Source organism: Thamnophis elegans, chromosome 4 (genome assembly GCF_009769535.1).
Source record: "Thamnophis elegans isolate rThaEle1 chromosome 4, rThaEle1.pri, whole genome shotgun sequence".
NCBI classification, from domain to species: Eukaryota; Metazoa; Chordata; class Lepidosauria; order Squamata; family Colubridae; genus Thamnophis; species Thamnophis elegans.
Window position 1 is genome coordinate 16,590,854 of NC_045544.1, and position 26,213 is coordinate 16,617,066.

At 36.5% G+C, this 26,213-nt stretch overlaps 1 protein-coding gene across 1 annotated transcript in view; it reads right to left on the bottom strand.

Moving 5' to 3' along the window:
• Window positions 1-25,871, bottom strand: part of ELOVL4 (ELOVL fatty acid elongase 4) — a 40,274-nt gene extending 14,403 nt beyond the window's left edge. The window contains exons 1-3 of the mRNA XM_032214817.1: window positions 25,787-25,871; window positions 8,478-8,665; window positions 4,835-4,915 (exon numbers count right to left, since the gene is read on the bottom strand). Of these exons, the coding sequence (XP_032070708.1) occupies window positions 4,835-4,915; window positions 8,478-8,665; window positions 25,787-25,871 (354 nt within the window). The remainder of the gene's footprint in view (window positions 1-4,834; window positions 4,916-8,477; window positions 8,666-25,786) is intronic.
• Window positions 25,872-26,213: the final 342 nt, after the last annotated feature.

Genomic DNA, 26,213 nt, shown 5'->3' on the forward strand with positions numbered 1-26,213 from the left:
TAGCATAGGGTATGAAAAAAGAAATGTTTGTAAATTTAGAGAGAGTGAAAAATTACAACATTTGTTTATACTTATTGTGATGAAAATTGGAAGTCACTACTTTATATATATCTTTTTTTCCTAACACTATTTTCTTACTTTTCATTCTTTTTCCTTTGCACTTTTAACCCTTGCTATTCTGTTTTTTCTTTTAGTTTGCATTAGATTCACACACACACACACACACTTATCCATCTAGGAAATTAGTAAATATTGAAGGACATCAGGTTATTACAAATATATTAAAGAAATAAAGCTGTGACTCATACAAACAATGATTACATGTAAAAAACTGAAATGTGTAAAACATGATGTTTTCTTCAAATGTGAAACAGAAAGACCTGGGTAGTTGGAACGAATGAAGCTGATGTCTTACATGTTAATTAAGAACAAGTTCTGAAAAGCATTTTAAAAAACAATTATGATGTTACCGGTACGGCTGACAAATTATTAGATGTAAAATGACATTATCTTAACATCTTTCTGCCTAAGAACATTTAAAATATGCAAAGTCTGCCTTTAATGCTCAATTACATATTTTTTAATCTACTAGCTACTTAGTTTTAAAGAGAAAAGCAAATAATTCAATTAGCAATTTTCTAGGTAGAAACTATAAACAACTATTATTATTCTACTTTTCATCTGAGAAGAAAATAAATAAAATGATAAATCTCAAAGCACTTCTTAAGCAGTTGCTCAAGCTAGAAAAATAATCAGTGTCACAGATGAGAAGAAAGCAATTTACATTTGCCAGGTGTGAATAGATAGTTTGCAATCCCCAGTGGACTCCCTGTGGAAAGTTCACTAAACTGAATACAAGTGGCATGTGGGGAGCACAGCAGCCAAATGACTCAAAGAGGATAAAGAGATTGGTTAAAGAGGTGGCAGGGAGGAAATCATCATTCTTGGCAGCCAATTAACCCCTACATGGGCAAGGCCACTGGTGAGCAGATGGAGATTCTATCTACTATGGTGTGCTCCTAGTTCTTTTATGTGGAATCTCCAGGCAGGTTCAGTGGCACACTTATTCTCCCTTTTGTTTGTTGTTAAAGGCATGAACAACTGGTTTTCTTTCTTTTTTCTTTCTTCAGTTTGAAGTACCGGGGGGGGGGGGGGGAACACACTTGTTTAATACAGTACCGTATATACCCGTGATGGCGAACCTATAGCATGTGTGCCACAGGTGGCACGCAGACCCCCCTCTGTGGGCACATGAGCTGTCACCCCAGCTCAGCTCCACCACGCATGTGAGCACAGCTCCCACCAGCCAGCTGGTTTTCAGATCTTTGCCATGCATGTGTGTGTGGGGGGGGGGGGGGGGGGCAGGGTACATGCAGGAGATGCATGCGCTTGCAAGGGAGGGGCATGCACAGGGGATTGGTTGCGTGGGGTGGGGGTTGCGTGTGCATTCTATTATGGGTTGGCAAGCAAGATTTCGGCACATGATGACAAAAAAATTAGCTATCACCAGTATATATATAAACTGTATGTAGGGGAAGGAATTGCAGAACCTGGGGATGTCTGAGTGAATAGGGGGAATCAGCCTAGAATTGTTAGATAGCCACAGGTTTGCTGTTGGCCCTTATCTAAATCTAGATGTTGATTGTTAGTTATTTATTGCTAAAGCCTATGTGCCTAGGCTTTAGCAATAAATCAGTTTAATTGTTACCTTCACACATGGAGCTAGTCTTTCATGCCTGACATTACAGTAAGTATACTCTGGAATACACAATTTCTGACTGGGATAAATCCATGATTGGGGAGCCAGACATTATACAACCAATAACCCAGAATATCAATTTTCTCATAATGGACCCAAGAGATACAACCTCAGGTGTTTCCCCTAATTTAGGCCTACTAATTGCCCTATCTTGCACCAATTCATTGTAACTGTAATGAGTAAATCTATGGCCTCCTCAGACCAGAGTTTATTGAATAAACATCCACACTAGAAAAAATTGTAAGTGCTTATTATTATATTCTGTTGTTGTCTTCAATTACATATTGTATAAACTACTCGCAAAGACTGTAATCATGTCAACATTGTAGAGTCATAAAACGTAAATAACCTAACCAAATAAGAGCAGAAATATAAGACTATTATCAGCAAGCATGGCTGATGGATGATGTTATACATCCCTAATGTGTCTGCTATTATTGCTATTACTGTAGCAGTAAGAGAGCCGAGGTGGCGCAGTGGTTAAATGCAGCACTGCAGGCTACTTCAGCTGACTGCAGTTCTGCAGTTCGGCTGTTCAAATCTCACCGGCTCAGGGTTGACTCAGCTTTCCATCCTTCCGAGGTGGGTAAAATGAGGACCCGGATTGTTGTTGGGGGCAATATGCTGACTCTGTAAACCGCTTAGAGAGGGCTGAAAGCCCTATGAAGCGGTATATAAGTTTAACTGCTATTGCTATTGCTACTGTAGTTGATATAACTAAAGGCTAGAATGATACTGGAATTTTCAGATTTTTTTAAAAAAAACTATTTTTTTGTAGAATTTTGCTTCACATAACATTGAGGAGAGAGAATTCTTGACCACGGGATATTTCTTATCATCAAGCTTTAGTATTATCTGCATCAGAAATATTTAAGAAATCAAATAAAAACAAATGCCACTAAATTAATAGCCTCACACTTATGTGTTCTTTCCTGAAGGCCTCTGTAGCCAGTAACAAAGCCTTGTTATCGGCTATAGAGGACTTCGGGAAAGCCTTGCTGGTTGCAGAAGAAATGGGCCAAGGTGTGCGAAGCTTGGCTGCAGAAGTTCCTGAAGGCCTCTGACAGCGAAAAAGAGGCTGGGGGCGACCTGTACAAGTGAGTGAGTCAGTGGATGACATTCCTACCTGAAAATAAGACCTGGTATCTTTTTTTGGTGGAAAAAATATTGTAAGAGGGTCTTATTTTCAGGGGAATATTGTATTATGTTATCAATTGGTAATAGGTGTGATTGTTATTACTTTCTAGAAGGAAATAAATTATTTTTTTAAAAAATCCTTTAAAGGAGGCAATGTTGAAATATTTTAGCCAAATAAACTTTTAGGATTCTTAAAACTTTTTAGCCCACGTAATGAGCTGGAAGCAGTCATTTTTCATGCATCCAGTAACAGGGCATTCCCTTCCTTTGTAAATATAAAGTTGCCTGCTTGTTGATATCCATTGCTCTGATTATTTTGCAAAAATCAGTGCTTAGAAGGCCTGATTCACACTGGCAGCCTGCAGCTTAGCATGTTAACTAAACTTTGTTTCCTGCATGGTTCAGCACATTTTCCTCATAAGCCTAAAGAGAAATTGCAAAGGTATCATCACTATCTTACTTTAAGATGTGAAACGTGTTTAGCATTTAAATCTGAATCTGCATCTCTAGGCTAGCTCTCTTGAGTTGTCTCTAATTGTTCTCAGAATAATCTCAGATGTCTTCATATCAGAGACAGTCCATGACATTCTAAAAAAAATCAGTGTGAATTATTGTGTGTCTCCATTTGGGTGGAACAAAGGGCTCCGGAACGGTGTAAGAATACAGTATAGATAGTTCTTGATTTCCAGCCGGAATTTCCACTGCTAAGCAAGGCAGCCATTAAGTGAGTCAGGGTTCAATACAAGCAAGTCCTCAACTTACAACAGTTCATTCAATGACTGTTCAAAGTTACAACAGCACTGAAAAAAGTGACTTCACACTTATGACTGTCGCAGCATCCCCATGGTCATATGATCAAAATTCAGACACTTGGCCACTGATTCATATTTATGATGGTTGCAGTGTCCCGGGGTCATGTGATCCTCTTTTAGGAACTTCTGATAAGCAGTCAGTGGGGAATCCAGGTTCACTTAACCACTAGGTTACTAACGTATCAACTGCAGTGATTCACTTAACAACTGTGGCAAGAAAGTCGTAAAATGGGGCAAAACTCACTTAACAAACGTCTGACTTAGCATCATAAATTTTGGGCTCAGGACTTCCTGTATTGTGACCATTTTTTTTGCCATAAGTGTTAAGCCAATCCCTGCAGTTGTTAAGCAAATAACACAATTGTTAAGCAAATCCCCCCATTGACTTCACTTGTTGAAAACCAGCTGGCACAAATGGTGATTACATCACTCTGGAACACTGCAACTATTGTAAATACATGCTGGTTGTCAAGCGCCCAATTTTTTGTCACGTGACCATGGGGATGCTGCAACAAACGTAAATGTGAGGACTAGTCGTACATCATTTTTTTTTTAGTGCTGTTGTGATTTTGAATGTAAGTTAAGGACAACCTGAATTGGCTAAGGCAAAAGGTGACTTAGTTGTAAAATAAATTATATTAGAGACATTTCCCATGTTTTCAGTTGATGATATTTAGATGATGTACCTTTTAAATTGCACACATTAACTTGCAATTCTTAAGTATAGGGGAAATTATTTGTTCCTAAGCAATAAAAACACATACTTCCAGAAGCAGGACATTTTACCTGTTTCATGGTATTTCTCATATAGTATTTAAACCAATTTGAAGTACATAGAAAAAGTCAGGGAGTATAATTTTAAATTGAGGGGGAGGAGAGGGATGGAGGAGATATGGTTGGAAACAAGGGAATAATCCCAAGTCTTATAAGGTCCTGCATGTTTCTTTAAAATAAAGTGATGAGTTTAAACAGACTTTTAAAAACTTCTTGAAAGTAACATGTAGCGTAGCTCTTACATTATCTGCGTGCTGAAATAGTTTTTCACTAGGGGACAGGAAGAGACAGAGTAATTTCAACCTATAAAAATAATTTAAGTGATATAGGAATAATTGTTATTGCTACTCACCCTAACTTCGTATTCATTATCGGAGTAATCCACAGACTGGCAGATATAGCTGTATCCTCGAGCTCTTGATGACAAAAACAGCTGAAAGTAGGAATTCACAAATTAATATTGCAAAAATTTCTTTCTAAACTAACTAGAACCATTTAATAAAGCTTGAGTTTAAATTTCTACTCTCCTTTTCCTCTCAAAGGATCACTTAAGCTCAATGTGCCACATAAATCCTAGGCTGTTTCCTTTGATCTGGGGTACCCAATCCCCATGGAGGTACTATGGAACACCATCCCAAAGCTTTTGGTGTGAGAGAACATGGAAACTTATGTTATTTATTCATTTAACTTAGTTCTTGTGTTTTTTTCTATTCCACTGAAGGCATCTCACAACTATTAGCACAAAAGAAAGCAAGAGCACAAAAGAAAGCAAGGATACTATAAAATCTCCAATCCCTCCCCATTCCAAGGGAAGGTTACTGCAAAATCCCCATTTCCTCCTGATCAGCTGGGACTTAGGAGGCGGATAATAGATGTGGGCGGGGCCAGTCAGAGGTGGTATTTACTGGTTCCCCGAACTACTAAAAATTTCCGCTACCAGTTCTCCAGAATCTGTCAGAAACTGCTGAATTTCACCCCTGCTCTGCAAGAAAACAAGCAAACTCAGAGAGCACCAAGAGCCCCTCATTTCAATCCTGAGTTACAAATATTCTCTTTTATTGGGTTGGAAAAAAACAGCTATTAGAGGCAAAAGATGCAATCCTTATTCTGTTGCAGTTCAGTTTCTAAGCCATTTAAGACTTTCAACACTAAGACTTTTTATTATGCCTTAACCCAACAATCATATTTCTTGAATTTATACATATGAAATTAGATCTGTCTGTCGGTGTATATTCAAATCAAATCAAACTTAAGTTTTTGTCCTAAGCATATTCCTTCTCCTGGTCCTTCACAGTTTTTTGGAAGTGGCTTTCAGCATACCATAAATTAAAAAAACCCAAGCATATCCTTCAACCTGAAAAATACTGCTAGTCCCTGTCTTAACTTCTAGGAAGTTTGTGAATGCTGCTAGAAGGCACCAGGTTGGAAAAAGGGTGCTTCAAGCAACTTGTTCCTTTGGCAAAGCCCTTCCCCTCATGTGCAGATTATTCAGCAGAAAGAGGATTACTGCTGTAACAGGATCTGAAGAAAAGCAAGCTTCTTAATACTCTGTGATGAAGTGCAGCCTTGCCTTCACATCAATAATTTAGAAGGACTGTGGTAATTACTGCAATAAAACTGGACATTGAATGTATTAGTGAGGGATCATACCTGTTTCATTATACAGGTACAATACCAGATAGTTGCCTTTATGTATGGGTGAGTTCATGCTAAGTTTGGTATAAACCAGGGGTGTCAAACTCACGGTGGTGTCCTGTGATGTATCGTGACTTCGCTTCGCTAAACTGGGTGGGTGCAGAGCGAGCACGTGATGCATCCGGCCCACGGGCCGTGAGTTTGACACTCTTGGTATAAATCATCAGTGATACAACTGCTTGTATATCTTATCAAATGACATTATAGACCATGAACAGCTACACTTTGATAGCTATTAATCATCGTATTGGTATTCCAGCCATCTTTGTGATAGCTACTTAATATACTATGTTTGATTTTGTTGGTTTTGGATTAAAAAACATAATATGATAATGACACCATAACTAGGATATGAGACATTGTGTGCAATGTTACAGAATATTGAGGCTTTTCCTATTGCCTACACAGTAATTGGCTCTAGACATTGTTATGGCTGAAACTGCTGTCCCTAAAGCAACCAAATCACTTTGAACTGATTAAGCAGGGATCAGTACAGTGTACACCCAGCTCCCAGCAAAGCAGAATCACACTTTATATACCTCTGGCTTACTACACTTCAAAGACAAGACAAAGGCAAACACAGTGTAAATAACAACATGGCAATGGAATGTTTTTGATAAACCCATCTGAGTGACCTTCTCATTATTTAACCCTTCCTACTAGGTTAATATGTTATAGTACCTCTGAAATATGGTCAGAGAATAGAAATGATTTAGTTTACTGAACTACAGGTTTGTGACTGATTCTTCTCCCTGTTGCTACTCAGGATCAATTCAGCATGATGTAAATGTTGTCATAAAGCCTCTTTAAGCAATTCACATGCCGGGATGTGTGTATGTGTGTGTGTCATCTCATGGCTCTAGCCCTAATTACAACACATATGGTCCCTTTTATCACCACTACATAAAATGTTTACATCAAATAAAAACATATTCAGGAATCCTTGCAGAAAAAAAAGAGAAGAAGAAAGACAAAAAAAATTGAAGCTAACATTCCAAAACGATTGTTTATCACATCATTATTTTTTTTAAAAAACACACCAAGATAAACATCTAATTATCTAAATATTTAATTATCTAATGTTTCTTTCAAGAGTCAGGCAAGATTTTTTTTAAAATGCTGGAGACTAAGAGCAGCCCTAGATTTGCCTGCTCAGCTGGTAGAATTTGGAGTGCTGAGACAGCCATAGCCACCTGCTCTTCTGGTAGATGGCTCAAGATGTCTGGTTCCTAGTGAAGGCAAATTTGTTATGCTTTTGCATACTCTGCAAGATGCAATTGCAAGCACTGTCTGCTTATATTGTGCTTTGCTATAAGAATGTACCGAATAAAAATACTGCTGGAATATTGTGGCAGACCTGATATTAATCTCTGCATTTGTGTTATCTTCAACCAGGGTTTGTTGAAATTAACCTTAAGAAATGGATTCTCACATAATTCTAGACCATAAGCCATGGTTTAGATAGATTTCATGTAACTATGCTAAGCTAAAACCAAATAAAACATGTCATGACTTAACATAATTGATGGTGCTAAATAATTCATGCATGTTCCTGAGTTTCGAATGGGCGTTATTGAAGGGAATTAATATTGTTTCTTGTACTCCACAGTAAGAAGCCACAAGCATCAAGTCTGCATACTCCACTCAACAATTTCAATGAAATTGATAACTGAATGCAAATCAGGCTGGCCAAATATTTGTATTTTCCCCTGATGAGTCACAAGAACAGCTTGTCCTCGAGTTATGACTGCTCATCACAACCGTAATTCATGACAGGTTGTAAGGTGGGCCAGTCATGTGACTGACGTGATTTTATTATCTTTTTTGCAGCAATCATTAAGTGAGAACCAAAGGTTTGCTATGGGCATGGGTTTTGCCAAAAATGGAAGTAAATGCTGGTTTTCAGCAAAACCATTGTAATATGCAGCTATGTGACTGAGGGATGCTGTAAGTGACTGTAAATGCGGCTTAGTAGCCAATTGCCTGAGGTGAAGTAATATAATCGTGTGGAGTGGGCACACCGGAACTTGAAATCCACTTAAGTATCCCCTAGGTATGTCCACTGGAAATTTGAATGGTGACTAAGCAATAGGCCATAAGTTGAGGACTACTTATAGCAACTATGGCTACAGTCCTAAATAGAACTCCCTTGCAATTAGACATATTGTACTCAGTAGGATTGACTTCTAAGTATAAGACCGGATATACAGTATATGTAGCTATCTTTATATATCTGTCTGTGCATTACAGGCCTATCTAATATGTGTCTTTATCCATGTACAGCATGAAAGTAGAAATACCTCTTTGAAAATGTAGAAGTTAAGTAGGACCATTCCAAAGTTGTAAAAAATCAACAAAAAGCGAAACTGGAAAGGCTCCCTTGTCTTCATCCATTTAGGCCCAAGCCAAACAGCAAGGAGGTAAAGTGTGCTTATTATCAAGGTTGGAATAGGAGATTGCATCATAAGCCAGTTGTCAACACGTTTATCTGGAAGGAAACAGAAAGAATATGTCTGAGAATAGGCTTTTGCATCATGTTTTAAAATAAATTCACATACATGGAGAGCCTGGAGTGTTAACGTTTTAGTCGGTCGGTGGCATTTTCCCTCTTTCTCCTAGTTTTCAGTTTCCTCCCCTTTTTTGATGGGACAATAATTGTCAATTTTTGCTTTCTCCCTGAGGATTCATTTTTTCAAAAGATGTTTGATACTCCTGCAAATTCAGGCTGCCTTTTTATTTTAACAACGAAACAATGTTGCTTTGGAAAACTGATATTGCCGTTTCACGCTAAATCATATGGACAAAATTGCAGACTTAGAGTTTTATGCTTTGGATTACATTATAAATGTTATGTAAATTTACAAATGAGTACCACAAATATTTAAGTGGCTTTATGACTTTTAAAAAAATGTTTGAACAAAGGCTTGGTGTATAACATTTAATCCAAGAACCAATCATGTGAGATAGTCTTATATGCATTAACATTCAGATCATTTTATAGTATTAACTCTGCTTTTGACATTAGAACTGTTATATTCTGTTGAACTGATGTGAGAGGAAAGAACTTTTCTTTTTCTGTCGCATATAGAGACATGCATGCTGATTGGCGGAGCCCCATCAAAGCTGACACACTAGCCTGAGCATAAAAGAACTCGAAGAAGTAGTGCAACATCAAAAGATGTAGAGAGACCTGGCCCACAAAATCGTCAAGAGTCAGACATGAATGAATGGATAACTTCATCATCATCAATTGGTGGAGGGGGAAAAATGCTTGGAAGAATAGTTATTCTTTAACATTCCATTGGACTTGCTTAAAGAGGACTTCCTTTGACACATGTTTGAAAGTAACTATAGCAAGAGGGGATGTAAATTCTGGGAGTATCCAGGAAGAAAAAGTTAAGGCATTAATATATATAATCCTAACAGAAAAGGAAAGACATCAGTAGCACACCATTAAGATAAACGGTGAAGAAAAGAGAGATTGGGACACAATGGTGCTATACCTGGGTACCTGTAGTAATAGGGTTACCTTGCTAATAATGTTCACATGCTTTGATTATGCTATGTGAGTTCTGGAGGAGAGTGGGGATTTGCTAAACCTGATAACAGTTCACACAATCTAACTGGGATACGAGAAATCAAAATTACTATATTTGAGAAAGAAGAAAGGATAGATTTCACTCAACAAATATTGCTGGAATAAAATGCTGTAGTCACCTCTCAAACAGAAATTGCTGTCAAATTCCATGCAGCTGGGCAAGATCAAGGAACCATGAAAACAAAGATTGTTAATCTAGAGTCAATTTATAATTCAGGAAACTGTAATAGGAATTCCCAGCCTAATTTATAATGAATTAATTAAGGTGGAGTCTCTTTGAATTCTTTAAAACATTTCTTCCCTTGGGCTGAATTGTCATTCCATAGAGAGTGCCTGCTGTGTTTTATGATATTATTTCTGTCTCTTCTCTTCCTTTCCCACCCTCGATTTTTCACATTATGTCACCCATTGATAGATTAAAGAGGAATGGGAGAAAATTGCAACCTTCTTTGATTCCCCTGTGCAGCTGGGACTTTTTTTTTTTTTAGATAACCCTTTTAATAGAAAAAACTTGTTACTTGAATATTGACTTTTCAAGTGACATTTATGGGATTTACAGGATTATGCAGGATTAGGTTTGATTAAAAGTATTTCTATATAAACTGAGCTGAAGTTTGCATACAAATGTACAACTGTTACATATAGTTTTGATTGACTTTTTGGAAAATGTAAGTTGTATCCTTTCTTTCAGCTGCAAAAGGGACCTTTTTAAAGCTGATTTTGTTCAGCTGACTACATATCTATCCTGATACACCTGATGATATCTAAAAGGAGCTGCTGAGGAAGAGGTATGTAAATATACATGAAGGAATATAAATATGTATGAATGAAACACAAAATTTCTTTATAATTGGCACACACATTCAATGGGATAGATTCACAGGGAAAATTGCTGGGGGAGGCCAATCTGTGGTCGCTTTATGTTTACACTAAGGCTCATTTGATGTGATGTACTCGGTTCCAGAATTAGCTGAAGTCTGGAGGCTTCTTTGTTACAGCAACAGTTGTCTCTGCCATAACTATTCCCAGGCTCCAAACATAATAACGAGAAATTAGGCATGTTTAAAAAATGTCAGCTCTACGTTTGATATTATACAGTTAATTTTTGACCCATTAGAATGGGTCCCATTAGAATAATTTCCCATTAGAATGGGAAACAAAGACAGTAGTAACAACAGTTGACACTGAAACATAAAAAGAAAAATGATTTGCCTCCTTTGATTTCATCTGAAAAAAGTCTGGCAGTTTTCTCATCACAAATTTCTCCACATTCTGATCTCCATAGGATCGATCTGTCTAAATATGAGCCTGTCACTTGATATTTTCAGAAACCACAGAAGAAGAACTGCTTGCTTGCTTCCTTTCTTCCCTAACACAATATTAACTATTCCTTCCTTTGGGGAGGCAGCAGAGGTGAAAAAAAATGACAGCTTGGATGAAGTAAAATAGGAAATTGATGAATATAATTTGCACAGGCTGTTTTCCTTCCCTTGAACAGAAGAGCTCAAATCCAAGGAATTACGTTAAGCAATTATCAACTGCTGCAGGCCCAGCACTATATAAGGAAGGAATATCCTGGCCACAGGGATTTGACAGATTTTCAGCACCTAAAAGCTACACAGATCCACACAAAGCTATATAAGGTGGGGACACAAAATGCTAAGGGCAAAATGGGAACATGGTTTAAGTTATCTAGGTCTCAACTACAAAGGGAAAGAAAATATACCTTGTGATTTATTCTGCGTCCCACAGCAATTGATAAAAAAAAATCAGGTTCTGATATTTAATCACGTTCATTTTGTGACTTCCTTTGCTGCCACAGATGATGATAAATGCTTCTGATCATCACTCACAGATGTAGTTAAAACTTGATTTTGACCTAGAGAACTCTGATAATACAGGGGGTATATTTGCACTCTACTTTTAGGTTGGGCAAACAAAGCAGATTGAAAAGTTGAATTGAACTTGTAAGAAAAAAAAGAGTTCAGATATCCTCTTCGTTTTGGAAAATAAAGTTTAATTATATAAATATTTACTAAGGAATAAATGCCAAGCTCGGTACTTATTCCAAGTACATGAATATAGGAATAAAGTCACATTTTTTGAGATGGTTGGTTATATAAATATGTTAAATGAATGAATAATGGGCCTTATTTGCTGGAAGTAAAGAACTCTAAGTACACTGATTTATCTTCGTTTTCCCAAGCAGGTCTCCTCTTCATTGCTGACTGGGAGTGCTAAACCAGTCAAGAGTTTTCTTCAGCATTAGCTGACAGATACAGAGTTACTCAATCCAACATGTCAACACTGCATTTCTCTGTGCTTGTTGCTATTTCTTTCAAAGAATAGATTTCAACGGTTTCAAAGAAGCAGCTACATTACTGTCTACTTTAGTATCTTCATCACTTAGTTTCAAGGATTTTTTAAAAATATTTAGCATACCCATTTTAATGTAACATAGCAGAGTTGCTCTGTTCATATTTTTATATTTTTTTATAAATCTTAACTATAAATACTTTTAAATATAAGAGATATTAAAATAGAATTAGCATGGACTCTTTTGTTACATCTTCTTGCCATCTGATAGAACTTTTTCCCAGGCATATATCAAACTTTTGTCATTGTTCTGGTTTCCTACAGTTATACTTTTCCCATAATTGTCCTTACTATATTCCGTGCTAATTTTTTCTATTTTAGGCAAAAAATTTAGGCAAAAATCAGCAGGGTATCACATATTCTGTCACACAAGTAGACCTTCACATATGACTGTAATAGAGCCTGACCATTACTGTCTCATATATCATTATGGTAAAAAAAAAATGATTGGTTATGTGACTGACCTGATTTTACATCTTTTGTGAACATTGTTAAGCAAATGCAGTGGTCATTAAGGAAAACAATGGAAGTAAATGCCAGTTTTGGGCAAAACTATCATAACAATAGCAACAGCAATAGCAGTTAGACTTATATACCGCTTAATAGGGCTTTCAGCCCTCTCTAAGCGGTTTACAGAGTCAGCATATTGCCCCCAACAATAATCCGGTTCCTCATTTCACCCACCTCGGAAGGATGGAAGGCTGAGTCAACCCTGAGCCGGTGAGGTTTGAACAGCCGAACTGCAGAACTGCAGTCAGCTGAAGTAGCCTGCAGTGCTGCATTTAACCACTGCGCCACCTCGGCTCTAACACACAATCACAAAGCACTGCAACTGTCCATAAGTCAAGGACTCAGGATGAATTAGTACCTTGAATCCCTTCAATGCAATAGGTAAATAGGCCTATATTTTTTAGCTGGCATCTACTTTTTTATAATTCAAATGCAGGTATGAATGTATAGATTTCTATTCTATGTTGCCCTCGGAGTTTGGCTTCCTGTAGAAGCCAGTGCACCAGGCATAAATCCAGTAGCTTTTGCAGTCACACAGTATATGCTATATAGAGGAAAGAAGCCTCTCTCTCCTGCTTGTACGATGAGTTATGAAGTATGACTAAAGAGTGTTTCTATTGTATCCCATGTGAATGAGTTTCAAATAGTTGCAACTGGGATGGAAAGCCATTTGTTTTTCCAAAAGTACTTTATCTTTTGATCTGATATATCAAAACTGTGAAAAGGCTATCTTCTTTTAAAAGATGTGATACTGAATTCGAAAAAAAAATACAAAACCAAACAAAAATTTATAAATTTACAAAACCAAACAAATATGAAGACAGAGAAGGGATGAGTGTTTAAGCATTAGCACCTCATTAACTCAGAAAGTGAGTTAATAATTGACAAGCGAACTCTGATGGACTGCTCTAGAATTGGTTGGAGTTTCTGGCAAATTGTATAAATTTACAAATTATTAACAAACCTTTGGGTTTATAGCAGTCCTCAGTTTGTGTAGATAAAACTGCTTTGGGATATTTTAAATTGGATTCGGAAGGACCATGGGATGGAAAGACTGGCTTCTCGAAATGCATGTTTACTATGCCTCACTTCTAATGTAGTGGTGAAGTCTAAAAGACTTCATCATATTCAGTCTCTGTACCACAGCTTCCACATGCTAGCCAAATCCTAATCACTTCCAAGCTTTAACCTGGCCTGATTGTAGTTCAAATATCTAAGTGGGGCCGGAAGTTTGGACATGAATCATGTAAACATTCTTTACCTGATTTATCTTAATTCACTTCCCAATCATTTACCAAAACTATTTCTCAACCCTGAATTCCAGGTGAAGTATTTCACTGAGCATACTGTACCTAATAGTTACTGTAATTGTTTATCTTCTGTATTTTTGTTATCTTTTTATAAAGTAAAATTAAAAATACAGAAAATGTATTCCCTGAATTACTTTTAATTTTCTAACTATTACTTTCTTTATGATAAATATCTTCCTCAGGTATACTGAATCTTTTGTTTGAAGCAATCTACTGTGTTCAGATTGCTTCATGATAAGCAATGTTTCTGACCACACAAACAGGATGAGATTAAATACTATCCCATACTATCCCTATCCTATTCAGCATGCCAGCCAGCAGATTTTACTCTTTCCTAAGCAATTTCAACCTATTATATTGGGCAGAACAGTTTTTTTTTTGTATTTACAGTATATAACACCAGAAATATGAGTGCTCCCTAAACCAATAAGATTGTATATTGTAGTAATAATACATTTAGTTGCCTATAACATTCAATCTATATTCTGTTATTCAGTCTTTGTTTATAATCGGTTTGTTAAGGAATTCCAAAATCCAGCTGACCTCTTTGAGATAAATGAAAAAATAAAACCAATGGAGCCTTCTCAGTTGTAATCCTCCTTTATTTTTTCCACCCTATTCCCTTTCATCCATTTTTTAAAAAGGGCAGAATAGTTAAACAATTTGTTTGGCTGCTAGTGTTACCAGTTGTTTAGAAGCAGTATAATGAGTTAAATAAAAGAAATAAAAACCTTAAGCTGAGCATTTAAATGTTTAATAGTTTGGGGAGATTTAAACATGGATATAGTTTTTCTAACCAACAACTGAAAATTATTTTAACGATTGAGGTAGTGTATAAGTTAAATGAATAAGTTAAATAAATAAGTTAATAAAATAAATGCTGAATTTAAATGATGCCTGTATTAGAGCTGGAAATTGCACCAGGCATATTTTAAAAAAAAACTCTTACTTCCATTATCACTCAAAAGTTAATATTTTTACAAATGCATTTGGCAAATGTTAAATCAGAGTTTGTTGGTTCAATTTTAATTGAAGTAAATAAAGTCCTAACCATAAACTTCTACTTGCTAATTCACACGTGGAGCTTTACCAAGTATTAATAGCTAGGGCTGCTATTTTTAGCATAAAGGCATTTACGGGCCCAATCTAGCACACCCTTTTATTCAATCAGCATGACCTCTTCTAATGTCTGCAGTTGAATAACTAAGAGGGAAACATTAACTGTAAATGAATCTCTATAGATAGAGTTTGTTTTTTTCCTCAGAAACTGCTTTTTAAAATTGTTGAATTCCTCCCAGCAGATATTACAGGTCAATGCAGAAGTTCCAATGAGTTGGAATACCTTAAAACATTTTATAATACTAATATACAAATGCTGCTTAGATATTTTCTGATTCTTTGCATTAATTTTGTAATTCTACTGGAAATCTGTAATAAAAAGATCATATCCAGATGATTCATGATAGTATTGTATTCATTTCACAGGCAGAAATGAATATTGGCAGTTAACTTCAATACAAAGTTTTACAAGTTTCAACTACTTGAAATTACTCCCTAAATAATTTTACATATTGTAAGAACATATTTTCTTACACTTCTGAACAATTGGGCTTAATATGCAATAACAGTAATAAACCTTCACAATAACTTCTACATGATTATTTTAACCTAAATAGCTGATTAGAGAAAAAAAATCTTAATGATAAACATTTCTATGGTTGCCCCTCCATTTTCTTTCTAAAGGAACCAGTAAACCTGGCACTCATGCCAATAAATACATGATATAATTTTATCTTGACACAGCTGTTCTCTGATCGATATTTTATTACTTATTTTCTTTTATTATCTTATTTTGTAAATGACTACTGCAGAGAAAGTTTGCTACTGTATCTACACCCTATGGTACCTCAGAAAATAAAAGCTACGATATCTATATTCTATGTATCTCAGAAAATAGGAACTCCCTCAACAGGTTAGACTGACAATACTGAAGCAGATTCTTTATGGCAAGATATTGCCCAAGTACTCTGATATTTCACTGTTTGTAGCATTAAGATGAATAACTAGTTTTTTTAAAAAAAATAGGCCTGGAATTCTACCTGTACCCCAAGCAAGGATTTTAAAACAGGATGTCTGCCGTTCTGGTGGGATTGACCAAGTAATCTTCTAGCCTTGTATTTTATACCAGCTACACTTCTAAATTATCTTCAATGGAAGCCCCACACAGAGCATGTTGCAATAATCCAGATGAAAGGTGATTAAGCTTGAATAAGCTTTCATGTACTATTTAAATAGGAAACCCAAGATATGACCAGGGGGACCTTTGGCTAACTTTGATTGTTGTTCCCTTTAAGATCCTACTTGGATTAGAATGTTCCAGAGGCAATGTCTCATACCATACTTACTACTTCGGCAAATATGCATAGGAACAGATACGCACCTGCAAGAGAAAGTTCATTTTTTTCTATATCGATCCAGAGTAACTAGTGTTGTTAGGGTAACCAGAGTTGTTTGAGTGCCACATTATTTATTGACGAATAGTAGGTTCCTCTATTGTTCATTTGTTCATCTGTTGATGGACAGCCAGTTCATCATTGAAAGAGTTAATCTAAACTGTTTTGCTTTATCCAGTTTCTCACAGCCTCCAGGAACCGGTTCAGAATTCCCTAGCATTTCTAGCTCAGCCCAGAGAGAAATCTACTGGTGAATGTCATTAGCATATTGATGACACTTTATCCTGATAGATCACCTCCACTATTGGTTTCATGTAGATGTTAAATGGCATAAAAGACAGCTCTGAGTAACCAAGGACATGAGTACTTCTCCCAGCATCACAGGGCAGAATTGCCTGCTCATATAGCAATGGGATAACTTTACTGTGAGACTTGTCTACTTACCTGTCCCTGGGATATTCTAATCCAAGTATGACTATACCTCTAGCAGCAGTCAAAGATGGGCAAAGGTCCTTCCTGGCTGTGGCTTGGGCTTCCTATAGCAAGTCAAAACAAATGTCCCTTTCCCAATCCTTGAAAAAAGCCAGAGGATTCCATGGTTGATGGTATCAAACACCATGAAGAGGTATAGAAGAATCAAGAGGAACCTGTCTAGGTCCTAATATTAATGATATATACCTGACTGATCAGTACTGCTTCTGCCTCAATGACTTGCTTGGAATTCTGAGTGAAATCCAGATAGGTTGTTTTATGAAGATGTAGATGTATCCCATTTTTACTACTGCGAAGTTCCAGCATCAAACATTCCGAACTATTAAAATAAGCATTCCTGTTGTAGCTATGCATATATGTTCCAATGTATATTTGCTGAAAATAAATCCTGAATTATTATTAATAATAATGTAATAATTATTAATAGCATTTTATTGGATGAATACAGAATTATCCTGACTAAGTATGCATATACATATTCTCCCCAGAGCAGTTTAGTTTACATAACATGCTAAACCAAAAGTAGGAAAGTAACGGAGTGTGATTTCTAGCCTTCTTGCTAGAAATCTAGACCCATGTGTATAGGAACACATCCTCAGTTCCAACTTGGCCTCAAATAAAAACTCGGAAGCTTTATTTCCATTTTTTGATAACCCACACTTTGTCAATTATCTCATTCAATATGAGAATGTGACCATTCAGTATGGTAATAATAGTAAAAATAATCCAATTGTTACGATGAAATTAGCTTGCTCCTAGTCATCAAACAAAAATAGAAAATATTCACATTCTTTTTTGTGGATGTGCTAGATAATGAAGTATGTTCAGGAGCCTGAGATTTGCTGCAGCTTGTTCTTAAACATTTAATGTTTAAATCATACCCATCACCCACAAATATACATAGTATAGTGAAGAAAAACTTATGCATAACAAGCTTGCAGGTGCCAGAAGAGTCTTGTTTAAAAAAGAAATTCTACAAAAATTTGGATCAGCTTTAATACAATAAACTTTTAGATGAATAAATTCAAGAGATGTGGTTTGCTTCTAATTAACATATTTTGGTATAATTTAATATTTCTTAGCAAACAACAACAAAGACCCATGTCTATGACTGATTTTAATAATAGTTGTAAGATACCTCAGGAACCTTATACTATAATTAAAGTGTAGCATATACAGGTATTATATATTGCTTAGTAGTATAAATGAGTATATCAATAATTTCCTTTATCTAGTCCAGCAATTAGTTTTATACTGCTGAATATAGATGTTGTATTCATCAAAAGTATGAGCAGAATGTTAGATGTGATTTGTTCGCTTATCAGAGGGTATTCCACATTATCTCTCTAACAAGCTTTAAATTATTTAACTTTTATTGTTTATGTATTTAGACAATACATAAATTAGCTATATTTTCCATCTTTGGCCCTTTTTTTAGGAATTTGAAGATTGAATTTGCAAACTTACTCTTCTCCTTGCCAACTTTTTAAGAAAGAAGACACTCTTGTTATCATAGGAATCAAGCAATATTTTAAAATCATAACATTTCATTTGAATTTTCTGCCGCATTCTCTATACTTCAACAGGCTAACGTAGTACACTAATAAAAAGACATCTGGAGAAACTGAAAAATATTTCAATACCCAGATAACAATTAGCAAATTATATTCCACATTAGTTCAGAAGAAGGCCCAGTAAATATAATGGGAAGTACTCCTGACAAAAACATGCATAGGACCATTTGATAGCAGGGATGTAAAAGTTGCCTACCAAGGTATGCATCGGCCTTCAAAGAGCTGCTCTTTCAGGGTTCACTGTTGAAAAGCAATTTTTATTGGGACAAAGCAAAAATCATTAAATACTGTGGACCAATTATATTAACTGCATTTATTAATTGCAATTCAATTCAATTTAATTATATCCAATTAATTGCATGCCAGTCATATTAGTATCTGCACTAGCCTCACTTAGTGCCTTGTTTAGCATATTCACAAAAGCTAAGAAGTCAGCTATGTACCATTTTTCTAAGAAATAATTCATAGTGGCATGATACTGTCAGTTTCCCAGGCATGCATTTTGTTCAATATTTATAATAGTGGAAACTATTCCCAAGATTTTCAAGTTCTCTCAGCTGCTCTCAGTAGCAATAAAGAGACCCTGTATGTGCTTTCTTTCTCTCACTGGAAATAGTTTCTCCAGACCAGGCTAGGCTTCTTTATGTCAAATGTTGCTATTGCATGCAATAGCTGAATGGTTTGAGCTGTTGAGCAGAAACCCACTTTAAAGGAAGATCCAAACCTCTACCCAATTCACAGAGAACAATAAGAACAAATGATTTCAACACAGAACAGAAAAGAACAGAGCAATCTTAATAATTCTCAGAAGCGTCATTATCATGTGACTCATGGCCAAATGCATGTGGTTATAGGTATAATGTGCATATATAAAACCATTTTACAATGGTCAGAAATTGGGAGTATGAGATGTCAATTAAATTGTGGCATATTTTGCATGCTTGCTGATGGTGTGCACAAAAGTATCAATGTCTATGTAGATTCTCAGTCATCCAGGTCATGGTTGTCTCAAAGGTGCTTTTTCAAAAGGCAGCTGAACAAAAAAAAAAGTCTTCAAGGAAAAACAAATGAAGTCCAGTTGCCTTTTGAAAAAGCACCTTTGAGGCACAAAAGTATCAAGTTTTTTTTAGGAAACCCTTTTTCAAGAGGCAACTGGACTTTCTCAACCAGAAAGTCCAGTTGTCTCTTTAAAAATAACTTTCGGAACAACCATAATCTGGATGACTGAGAATCTCCATAGACATTTTGAGAGAAACATTACTGTATTTTTCTCTGTTTTTCCTGACACTGGAAACCTAGAAGTGAATTTAAATGAACTTAAGAGTATATTGTCCTTTGCAGCAAACAATTTTAAATTAAATATTTAAAATGAGGCAATTCTGCAAATTAGCAGAAATAAATAATCGACATATGCATATTTACAAATATTTTCATGGGGTAATGTTCTAAGTACATTCAATAAATGAATAAAATATGATGTTTTACAAAGTGCCACAATAATGTTTTGCACAAATTAGCCTCAGACATGCATTTCCCTGAAGAAAAAGTTTCATTCATAATGACTTCAAAAAACAAAATCAAGAACAAAGGCATATTGTCATCACAAAGTATTGTGCAACCTCTTGGATAAGAAAATATAGATGATCCACTATTAACTCTGAAAAGTACTGGGGAAAAAAGGAGATGGAGGGTAAATTTGCAGATCAGTACTAGTTAATCTAGCACTTGGACAGTGCCATTAATGCTATTCCGTTTTTGTCTGGAAAAAAAAACCCTGCATCTGTCTCTAGAGCAACTATAAGATTCTTTGCAAAATGCAATTGATTGAGCAAAAGGGATAAAGCAGCTGTACACAAAGTTATGTGTGTACTGAAATGCTTCAAGTATTGTTTTTGGTCCCAACCTTTGATCCCCACACATTGTTTCTCCATGGCAGTAAAAACTGTTTAGAAGTCTCATTGTCATCGTGTCAAGTGTAACGTAAACATCTTTTTCATATGTGCCATTCCTTTCATTTTGATGCAGAGAAAGGGAAAGTGATGTGTACAAATAAATGATTGTGTGTTTTGATTGAAATGAATGGGAAAGATTCTGCTGCTGGGGTATTACATTAACTCAGTGTTTCTCAACCTTGGGGACTTTAAGTCCTGTGGACTTCAACTCCCAGAATTCCCCAGCCAGCTATGCTATGCTGGCTGGGGGATTCTGGGAGTTGAGGTCCACAGGACTTAAAGTCCCCAAGGTTGAGAAACACTGCATTAACTCTTACGTTAGAACTCTGTAACTTTGACCCATGCCTCGAGTTTCATAAGAGAAGGGTTCAGAAATACTTTGGGGCATAATATCCTTAGTGTGGCATTATCTGATGGAGAATAGTCTGAATATTTATGCCCTGCATAACATCAGCCTTATGGTCCCCACTGATAGACGTTAGGCATTTTATTTGCCCTTTATTTATTTTATTTACATCCTGCCTTTATTATTTTTATAAACAACACACGGTGGTGAACACATCTATATTCCCTTCTCCTATTTTGCCCACAATAACGAATATGTGAGGTGACTTGTGCTGAGAGAGGAGGGGGAGGGAGGGAGGGAGAGAGAGAGACTCTCTCAAGGTCATCCAGCCAGCTTTCACACCTAAGGCAGGATTAGAACTCAACATTGTCCTACTTTCTAATCTGATGGCCTAACCATATTCTCTCTAATTGTGATGGATACCTACATTTTGGATGTTACTTCCTTTACGATTTTTAAAATAGAAAACAGGTTACTTTGATATTAATAATGTGGCAATTAATTGGATGACATTCACCACAAATGTCACTTTTCTTGCAGAACAGAGTTTCATTTTTTATTATTAATTTTTCGGAAAATCATTGTGATTTGTATTGTTGCCTATATCTAAATTATTCATTCCTGAAGCTAATTTCAAAATGACTTCTGATATTGCTTAGAATCTTGGTTATCTGTCTTAACACTACTGTAAGGGATCTTATTAAAAAAAAACCTCTTAAATGTTTTATATATTATGTTATACCAGTTTTAAACTATGTTTTTCAAAAGACTGTTTTCGGGGCCGTTTTGAACACATGGAACAAAATCAATCTTGTATCACTTCAATAATGTTACAAACCCACAGGATTACATTACTGACATAATCTGTAAACCATTGAATATTTTCCCAGATACTTTTTGATTATCTGGAGTTTTTAATTTACAGAAACAATGGGAAATAAATAAATAAATTTGAAAATTAAAAAATGAGCTGTCTATAGATTTGGGCAAGAAGTAAAATCCAAAACTTAAATACTAGACTCAAAAGAAGAAAGTTCTCGCATTGGATTCACTTTCATCCCTCCTATTTCATCATAAAAAGGTTAGGAAGTACAATAATTACTTGAGATGCCATTTTAAGCCTAGACCAAAATCTAAGCATGGAAGATAGGCTGAAATTACAGGGAAGCGGAACCAATGACACATTCTTTGTAACTAACTTCCAATTATTACACCATCACCTCACCCCCACAACTTAGTGAGGGCACAATTGCATGAATTGGCCCTCCAGCATCTGATTAGAGTTGGGAAGAAATAATTTGAGAATCTGATTTTAGAACTAGAAGAATGTTGAAAACAATGGAGAGAAACTGTGTAGGTGTCTTAGTAAGAATAAAATTTCTTCATTTGTTGTGCAATGTGGTGAAATATTTCATGAGTTAAGCAATAGCCAAACATGGCCAGGCCTTTATGATAGGGTGCTGGGAAAAGCCAGAAAAATGCTGTATAATTTCAAGATGTTATTGATTGAAAATGCTGTGGTACACCACTAGACGTACTGATTCATCCGTTTGGCTATTGCTATCATTGCTATTATCAGATAATCTTATAATCAGGTTACTTGTGGTATTTTGTTTTCAGAAGATTATATGGACTGTGTTTCTTGTTTTTCAATTGGTTGAAAGTAGAAGGTGGAATCCAAAAAAGCTGTCTGAAGGACTAAAACTACCATCTGTCCAACAGAAACTTCATTCAGATTAGTCTACTTTTCTAAACCTTCACAATAAATAAAAAGAACTATGGGACCAAATCCATAGTTAGATTAGAGGAGAGAAGAAATAGAAGCATTTCATCCACTTTTTTTTCTGAAAGAAGATTTAGATAAAGTAAAATTGATAACAAAGAATAGCAGTTAAGAATATGAAATCCTAAATAAAAAATATATTTTAGCTATCAACTCAATGGGAAGAGTTAATAAAACTATTTGTCCTATCCCACTGCTAAGCCCCTTGTTAAAAATATATAACAACGGTAATTAATTGAATTATTGTTAACAATTATGTAAATATGCACTTGATGATAATGTCTAAAAGAGTATTAAGAGACTAGGTTAATAAAGGCCAACATTGTTATTTAAAATAATAGGAAACAACCACTTTATTACTGTTCTTCACACAAACTTGTTTGGATTTTTTTCAAATTAATATCATTAATTTCAAGAGTCAATGATATAAACAGAAGTCATATAGCATTATGGGATCATTATATTTTTCTAACTCTACTGAATAGTACAAATATAGTTTTGAATATTATACACATATACACATCCCTTAATGACTATAGAAACACACATGTGTATGGCCTGAACCTAATCATATTGCTAATATAATTCCTTCATAATTAATCTAGAGTTTTTTCCTAGCAGTATTCAGCTTTAGACCTGCTCTGCTTGCTTCCATCTTCAGAATGAAAGGATATTTTTTTTTTGTAAATATCCTACCCTCTGTAACCATACCATCATTTCCTTTATTTTCTGGAAGCTCTCCAAATCTCTGGAGCAGGCTTTCAGAGGATCGCAAAGGAAAGGAGTAGCTGAATAAGTATGATTTCTTGCCCACTTCAAGTAGTGGAAATGTTTTATTGGATCAGAAGTCTTCCATAGGACCCCCCCCCCCAAAGTTTTTCTGCAATAAAAGTTTGTTAGATCCAGCCCATTCCTCTGCCTAGGAATACAATGGAAGTTCTATGCTTTAGTCCATCTAAATTATATCCACCTCATTTCAAGACCTCCAAGATAACCAATACACTGAAAAATGTGTTATTATTGTAACTAAACATAAAGCCCTTTGGGAACATCAGATTATGCCAGATATACCTATACCAGTCTCAGATGTTGCCTTACCACTTAATGTAGTACAAATTAGACAGCTCAGCACGAGATGTTAGGCAACTTTTTCTAAATTAATCAGATGACAGCTAGGCTTTCTAAAGAGAAGAAAGTAATAAAGTGTTTTTTTTTCTTAAGCAGAAGTCTATATTATACCATTCTTGGCATTTTAGAATTGTTAAAATTCAGTGAGATTCTGGCTATGTCGTATGGAGTACAAAGTAACAATCACGAGGTAAAGCAGTTATTTAAAAAGTTGATAATTCTATACTATTAACAATTTGTTTTCAGAAATAACTAATGTAAGCTATGCCTTGTAACAAGAAAGAAAGTGGTTCCGTGTAGACAGATTCAATATTTAAAGTTTTGGATTAGTAGTGATGTTGGATGAATATATCTGAAGTATGATTAAAAACAAAAATAATAGGAATAATTAGGCAGATGGTACACAAAGCAAAGTTTCTGAACTTTGAGAGAATGGCATTGTCCGATAAGTGCTAGCATTTACTTACGGATTCTCAAAATTTATAACCCACACAGTATGAATTTTATTATTCCCTGTAGTGAAATCCATACAGTATGTTGCAGAATCATCCCAGCATTTAAAATTAGGTATTGGCCACTCAAATATAAAATGCAATCCTGGCTCCTGAAGAATATGTATGCATACCATCTGCAGTCATAAGCATGAAAATGTCAAACATCCGGTTATCCATGTATTGTTTCATTTATCATGCATGCAGAACAAAGCTATTTGCTGATGCATAAGACAAGAAGCAATATAAGGCTGCAACCTTAGGTAATTTATCTGGGGGTAAAGCCCACTGAACAAGAAGTTATTCTTCAGAATAAACAAGCGATGTGATCATCTTGTTCTACTGTCTTCTTGCACCTGCCATGTCAATCCTAAGTGATACCCTTCTGTATCAATTAGACACATTTGATATAAATCTACTAGCTAATTTTTACATTTTTCATAAACTGTTAGTTTGGGATTTAGACTTAAGGAACCGCACTATGAAACTTGGAATGTATTATCAGGAAAGATCTGACTTCCACAAAAAAGGCAAATAGATAGAAAGACAAAAAAAAAAAAAAAAAAAGAAGGGGGAGAGGAGGGAGAAAGAAGGAAGAAAATTCCTAAAGATTTATTAACAGTGCATTCCTTTTCACAGTGCAAATGATGCAACTGGGTCATACTTTTAGTCTCATTTCCCCCAATTTGCATTGGCTACCCATTTTCAGATGTATCGACTATCCACTTTCAGTCCCTCTCAATCAGCATAGCCAGTCAACTTGGCACCTCCACAGACACCAGATTAATGGCTGGCGGAGTTATGGTAAGCATACTTCAGGTGTTACACTTAGAGTAAGCACTTTCCAAACTTTTAAATGTAGAGCAGCTTGTCGGCAGCAGCTCCTTCTCCTTGGTTATGTTCACAGTTAAAAGGGTCAATACTTTAGAACAGCCCTGCAGCAACCACCTCCAGTTCGGTGCTCACCTGGCTTTGATTTAGCACCAGCTTTCAGGGGAAGAATTTGGGGCTCGTTCTAAAATACTTGGTAAGCTTCCACTATCTACTCTCATTAGAAGGCTGTCTAATATTTTAAAAAAATTAAAAGGAGACGGAACAGCATCTCTGGAAATGGTGCGGCTGTTTCTTCTGTACTTATGACTTGGGGCTCCCCCCCAAAAATGTGGGGATGAGGAACCCCCCCTCCAATGTCTAGCAAAAGGATTCCGTTTGAGTTTGCCGCCTCCTGTCACGCAGCCACTGGCTTTAGACAAGATAAGAGAGAGAGACAGAGATAGAGACGGAGCCATTTTGACCGTTGTGTGACAGTGACAAACCAAGGAGGAATTTGGGGGAATGGGGTGGAGAGGAGCCCCCTCTCGAGAACCTGGATGGGAAGGTGATGAGGACGGCAGAGACGCCGTTGGCCGCAAACAGCAGCGGCAGCCGGGCCGGCGGAGGTGGAGAAGAGAGAGGCAGGTGCTGCATAGCCAGGAGCGCTAACGGGAAAGCAGGCCAAGTACCGGCGCATCGGGAGGAGGAGGAGGAGGCTGATAAAGAGGCTTAACAAAAATAAAGAAACGAATAAATAAAAAAAAGGCTTGGCGCTTGCTTTACCTCGGATGGACCAAGTCCAGCGGTAAAACTCCAAGGTGTCGTTCACCACGTTGGCTATGAGGCCCGGCTCTCCGGAGTGACCCATGGCTGGCCAGCTGGCGGGCAGGCAGGCAGGCAGGCGGGCGGGAGGGCGACTTTGCAGCAGTCGTAGCAGCGGCGGCGGCGGCGGCAGCAGCAGCAGCAGCAAAAGGAGGAGAAGCCGGCAGGCTTAGCTTAGGTCAGCTCAGAACAAGCGAATCTTTGGCTCCTGGCCGGGGCTGCTGCTGCTGCTGCTGCTGCTGCTCCCCTCCTTCCAGGTGGAAATGAAATTTAAATCTCTGTCTCTGGGTGTCTATCTTCAGGCTCCGCCTCTCCGGGGACGACACCCGTGCCCGGGGCAGGGAGATGGCAAAAGGCAGAAGAACCGGCGCCGAAGCCAAGGCTGCAG